General features: G+C 48.6%; 1 protein-coding gene across 2 annotated transcripts; it reads right to left on the bottom strand.

Moving 5' to 3' along the window:
• Positions 1-224: 224 nt before the first annotated feature.
• On the bottom strand, positions 225-5,266 carry LOC123125769 (helicase SEN1). Of its 2 annotated transcripts, none has more exons than XM_044546227.1 (7): positions 4,987-5,266; positions 3,143-3,868; positions 1,927-3,057; positions 1,508-1,835; positions 1,150-1,399; positions 813-1,032; positions 225-695 (listed from the first exon to the last, which is right to left on the bottom strand). In XM_044546227.1, the coding sequence occupies exons 1-6, from the start codon at positions 5,230-5,232 to the stop codon at positions 819-821; spliced, it is 2,895 nt and encodes a 964-aa protein (XP_044402162.1). In that variant the 5' UTR covers positions 5,233-5,266; the 3' UTR covers positions 225-695; positions 813-818. The 2 variants fall into 2 exon arrangements, with proteins under 2 accessions (XP_044402162.1, XP_044402163.1); XM_044546228.1 differs by lacking the exon at positions 4,987-5,266 and having other exon boundaries at positions 3,143-3,261; positions 3,362-3,615.
• Positions 5,267-6,091: the final 825 nt, after the last annotated feature.

Raw genomic sequence — 6,091 nt, 5'->3', positions numbered from 1 at the left:
TGAGGTCACATATTTTACAATAATGAAGTCTTAAGCAAACTGGTTTAGTCAATTATTCGAACTACTGTTTTATTCATACGATATAATTTGCGTTTTAACAAATCAGACCTTTGTGGGGGCTTCCCTGATTTCTCTTATCATTGATGGATTAGAAAAAAAAACCATAGGGCCATCCAAGTCAGACGTTCCTTGGTAAAAGCAACACAGCACTATTTTTTCCGAGGAAAGGTGCCCAGCTCCTCAGTTTCATTTCTGAAATCAGACTACATAGTCCAACATGATTATACCCTGGCCATCCTCTTACGCTAGGCTTCTGACCACAGCACACAGCTAAAGGGCAAGAACCAAAACAAAACAGCTAAGTACCAGGTAATATCCTTTCTATTCCACCTCACACAGGCGAAATATCACCGCTCCGCACACTCCAAACTCCTCTGAGAACATGTTACATGCACAAAAACAGAAACCTATAGGCTCAAACAAGCAAAGTGCAAACTAAGAGTTAGTATGTTATCTGCGCACTTGGCTCTGTAAGTTCCTCTATGTGTATCACTTGATGCGGAGGCCAAGGGTAATCCTCCTTTTCGGAAAAAATGGCTCTGTAAGTTCCTGTGGTTTGCATCAGCGGTCAGCGGCTCAGCGCACATCCCTATGCCTTCCCGTTCAGAATTTCATGTTTAGTCCATCTTGGATTTCTGAAGGTTAGAAACGGTAGTTGCAAGTTGCAACACTTACTGTCAGATGCTTCTTTCCACAATTAAGTTAGCTCTGAAATTAAGAAGCAGTGCCAAGGATTGATTTACTCATCGTACCCAAGATCATGAGCTGCATATACCAAGACGAGCATCCACCATCTTGAGCAGACGGTTGACTTCATCCTGCTTGATCGCGACACTCACCACAGCACAGAGGTCTTTGTCGTCGTTGCCATCATAGAAGCATCCTCTTTCTTTTGCATCGGCCACTATCTTCTGCCAGACTGTCCTGCTGCTCGACAATGTAGCCGCGTCGCCAAGAATCCAGAAGCAATGCCTGCAAAAGAAGACAGCAACAGAAGCGCCCACAACTGAAGTAGCAACATATGGCCCCAATTTTACTATGAGTTGAAGAAGTCCTCTCGACCAACCAGGCGACTAATTGTTCACTCACTTGGCCCGTGTTTGCGCCACGTTGGTACGCCTCTGATCGGAGAGGAACCCGACCGATCCATGGGTATTGGCCCGCACGGCGGAGAAGATGACGACATCCTCCTCGGCACCCTGGAACCCGTCCACGGTTCGGATCTTTACGGATAAACCGCAATACTTGTCGTGCTCCAAAGCAAGGCTCTCCTGGATGGCGCGGACTTGGGCCTTGTACGGCGATACCACGCCCACGCTGAGCTTGCTTCTTGTGTCAACTGACTCAGTACACACAATCCCAAACTCAACTGATGATAGGAAGCAAAGGAAAGGAAATATGTTTGATGAATCTACAGCTGCGGAATATTTAGGTAGCTGCAGCATACCTTGGGACAATCTCTGCACAATCCGGGTCACCGCAGCGACCTCAGCAGCGTTGCTCAGGCTTGTGCCATGCATGCCCGAGCTTTCGATCCCACCTTGGATGTTGATGAAGGAGTAGGGGCCATACATTGGGCCATCCAGGAGCTTCCTCTCGTAGTCTCTGTGAAGGACGTTGGGGCCATCTGTCACCTTCCTACAGTAAAAACTTGAGATGGGGAACTTGCTTATTTCCGGGTGCATCCTGTACTGCACATCGAGGAGGTGCTTCGGGTGTCCTAGCAAGCAAAGCCTCTCGAACAGACTTCTTCCAAAGCCGGCCTCGGCGCTGAGCTGGAGCAGCCAATTGTGAGTGTGAGCATTGCTTGATCTGATACACCGGGACTGACCAACCGACAGGCTAGAAGAAAAAGGATAACATTACCTTGCTTTTGACAAGCGCTGGTAGCTGGCATTCATCACCGATAAGAACAGCACGGTGGATACCAAGCTGTAGAGGTATCAGCGACTCACACTCCTTCAGCTGCGCCGCCTCATCGATAACAAGGAGCTCAAACGGCTTGAAATCACGGACACGTCGCAGATTGAATGAGCTAGCAGCAGTGCAAAGTATGATCGTGGCGTTGTTCAGTATGTAGTCTTCGATTTTGCTTGAATCGCTTGGAAGCAAATCAAACCAATCGGGCAAGTGTTTTAGCTTGTTAAGACACAATGCTCTTGCTTCTTGGAACTCTGGCCACCCCCCGTTTTTTAAGAAGAGTTTCCCCAGAGGGCGCTCCGGCTCCGACCGGAGAAGTTTCCCGAAAGCTTCGAGTGAGCGCAGGATCTCATCCAGGTAATCAAATCTCCTAGCGGGTAAGGGAAGATCATTGCGGAGAGTCTCGAAGCAGTGGCGCGGTGCTTCCTCATGACATTGGTAATTGTCTATGAAGAATTCCTTGAATGTCAACTTCCTCCTCCTCTCTAGTTCAGCATCCCCCACCCCTTGCAGCCGCAAAATATCACCCGTACGCTCCGATCGAACATCCTTAAGATACGAAGAGTGCATGGCCAACGGCTTCACAAGAAGTTCTAGCATGCCATTCACATAGTGCCTCCAGTGCGCCGCCACATTCACAAGTCGGTACACACGCCAATCCAAGAAGATGTTTGCAAGGTTTTCATCCACGTTCATCCGATCTTCGTTGCCAAACAACACGACATTGCCCAGGGAGAAGTGTTTTCCACCGCCGCCGTAGGACTCATCCTCGAGAAGACCGAGGACACGGGAGGCAACCTCCACAACCGCCGTGTTGGTCGGAGCGCAAGCTAGTGTCCTGCGGTTTTTCTTCAGCATTGACCACAAGAGAGATATGATGGCCTTGGTTTTCCCTGTTCCAGGTGGTCCCCAGATAAGGCGCACCCAGCACCTAGCTTCATCCATTGCTGAAACACAATCAAGTACCGCCTTCTGCTGTGAGGTGTTGAGCTTGAATTTTTCAAGGCCATCCAGCGCCTTATCTGACGCTAACCCTGAAGATACCTCTGGCAACAATGAATTGCGATCCTGGCCGACCTGCCATCAGAAAATAGGAACCATCACAACATATTGATCAAGTAGAAAGACACAAACCATGCGATAGTACTAAATAGATACATACAGTTGGAGCATACTCTGCAATCCTCTCTACGAGGCTACTGCCCCAACGGCTAAGGATGCCGGCTTTCAGTTCCAGTGCATCATGTATATGATTGTTGGTCTTCATATTGATAAGAAAGACTGCAAAAAGAGGCAATGCGATCACTTCTTTTTGACCTTGTCGTTTGACAGGTAGTTTACCCGACAGCAGCCTTATTAATATTGTTGTGCCAGTGTCTACCACTTGGGGGGGAGGTGTTGGTGCATTTTTCTTTTCTTTTTCGAAAAGGGGGTGAGCCCATGCCTCTACATCAACTGCTGTTGCATTTTTCTTGAGAAGAGATGGCACGGCAATGTCTTGTGAAGAGGTGACAGTATTGTCCATATCTTCAGAATAGCCGGTGGTGGTGCCTTCGTCATCCTTGCTTCCACTTTTACTATCTTCGGATGGAGGCACTACAGCTATGACAAATGGGTCCAAGTCTATGTGGCGGGTCGGTTTCCGACTTGTGAGCACCAATATATCCTCGACTTTCGGGGCGTAACTACCAGCTGGCCGAGGTTCCTTGAACGAGATACAGAATTCTGAAGTGCGTTCCTGTTGGATCCAGATCACTTGGGCCACCGGCGCGTGCCGGATGCCGCGCAGTGCGGAGCAGAGATCCGCACGAGTTTCTTCCAATAGTGGAGCCATGAATGAGCCCATGTACCCCTCTACCGAAGTGAAAGTTGTTGGTATCACCTTCACCTGAATGAAATGAAGCACGTACATATATAGAGGTTAGCAGCAACTTGTCAGATCTTTGTAGGAGCATTTTTATTTTCCTTTCGAAAAGAGGGTTGAGACCCAGTCCTCTGCATTGAACGGGAAAAGTATCGGGTGCTCCCACTTGGGGTGCTCCCGGTGGTCCAAATTAGAAAAGAAAACATTCTTAAATGTTCCCAAAAAATCCGAAAAAAAAGTGAATGCTCACAAGGAATGTGACTACTACCCCCAAAAATTTCATGTCCAAACTCGAAACGCACATTGAGAAACAAAAATGTGAATTCTAGCATGAATAGTGTAAGAAAAAGACAAAAGCAACATTGATACTATTCACATCTGGATTTCACTTTTTTGTTTCTCAATGTGCATTTAGAGTTTGGACCTGAAATTTTTAGGGGTTGTAGTCACATTCCTTGTGAACATTCATATTTTTTTGAAACATTTAAGAACGTTTCTTTTTAATTTGGAGCACCGGGATTCCCCCAAGATGGGAGCACCTGATAGTTTCCCGCATCGATCGATGCACACAGACGTCAAACAATTGTTGCAACGTTTACACGGTCCAGCACAAGTTTAGGAAATATAAAGAAAGGCCGGACAGAACAACCAATGAGAAAGAACACCAATATATGAAGCCTCATGCAACACAAATCCTATTAGTACGGTGCCACCCATATAGCCATGTGCAATAACGGCAGCAGGCACAGCTAGATCGATGCCCGTGCCCTAAAAAATCCCCCCCCCCCCCCCCCCAATCCCATACCCCCCAATCCCATATTTTTTTGGATAAAGGGTGTGTTTTATTAACTCAAAATGATGCATCAGAATAGAAACACAATGTGTACATCCCTCTGCATAACTAAGATTCACACAGCCCCCAATCTCATATGAGCCCTAAATTAATTTCGAAAGCTTGCTCTACAGCTGATCTAACATTACGCATATACTTCATCCAGAAGAAGCAAGCTATACTTAGCCTTGCCAAGTACTCCCTCCTTCCCATAATAAATGTCTCAATCTTAGTACAATTTTGGGAGCAGTACAGAGCGTCAATATATGATTAATGGAAGCAAGAAACGAAGGAAGAGGGAAAGACTCGCCTCGTTCTTGAAGAAATCATCGTTGAGCAGATCTTGCAGTTTCCATGAGAAGCTTGGCTTTGGCGGCCCCTTGTACCTGTTCCAATCTGGCGTAGTGGAAATGCTCCTCCATGGATCCGCTTTCCCCACCGGTCCAAGCCGCCGGACTCCGCCGCCTAGGGAAGCCTTCCTTCGCAGACGCCCGGCGGTGGCTCTGCTCAATGCGGCGAGGCGTGAAGGAACCAGATGGCGCATAGCCGCAGCCATGCTTGGAATGGAGCGGCAGCCTCCAGCAGGAAGATGGAAAAAGGGTCTGCGTTTTGGGATACTCCGCCCTTGTCGATGTGGGCTCTGTCCCTGCTCTTCCGACGATTTGGGCCGTGTCCGTCCCCTGGTTTTCTGTATTCGGCCTGCTTTAGGTCCACGGCTCCTTTTTGTTCAACGGAAAAGTGAAATGAAATCCACTAAAAAGAAACTCGAATGGGATCATTCTTTGCTCCACGGCTCCTGGAGTAAGGAATAGTGAAATGAAAAAAAAACTTGAAATGGAATTCTTCTTTGGCCATTGCTCGACACCGGTCGACTGGCGCCAGCCTCGGCTGGTTGCATCCCGACCGTGCGATGTGACTTCTCCCAGCCATTACATCTACCTCCCCTCTTTGTCTCCACGCACCCGTTTCGTTTTCCCCCAAAATCACATTAACGTGCATGGGAAGGCGACAACGAGCACAGCCAACCGCCACCGTGGACCCACGCGTGCGCGACCGACCTCGGCTTGTTGCATCTCAAAGAAAACAAGTCATTGTTGGTTCGGTCGCCATTGCAACATCCCACGGCACGGTTCCAGTTGGCCGTCGTCTCCATTGCAGCATCTCGAGCGACGGTTCCAGCTCTCCGGGGTGGTTGTTGTAGCATCCCATAGCACGATTCCAACTCGTCATCGTCGCCATTGCAGCATCCCGAGCGACGGTTCCACCTCACTAGGGTCGCCATTGCAGCATCCCATGACACAGTTCCAGCTCAAGTGGTCGCCAGTTGCAGCCCATCGCGGACACCGTTGCAGCATCTTATGGCCTAGGTTTCGGCTCGTGGTCGTCATAGTTGCAACATCCCGTCGCTACGGTTC

This window comes from Triticum aestivum, chromosome 5D, assembly GCF_018294505.1.
Source record: "Triticum aestivum cultivar Chinese Spring chromosome 5D, IWGSC CS RefSeq v2.1, whole genome shotgun sequence".
In the NCBI taxonomy this organism is placed as follows: domain Eukaryota; kingdom Viridiplantae; phylum Streptophyta; class Magnoliopsida; order Poales; family Poaceae; genus Triticum; species Triticum aestivum.
The sequence above is the reverse complement of the archived record's forward strand: the minus strand, read 5'-3'. Positions and strand labels throughout refer to the sequence as shown.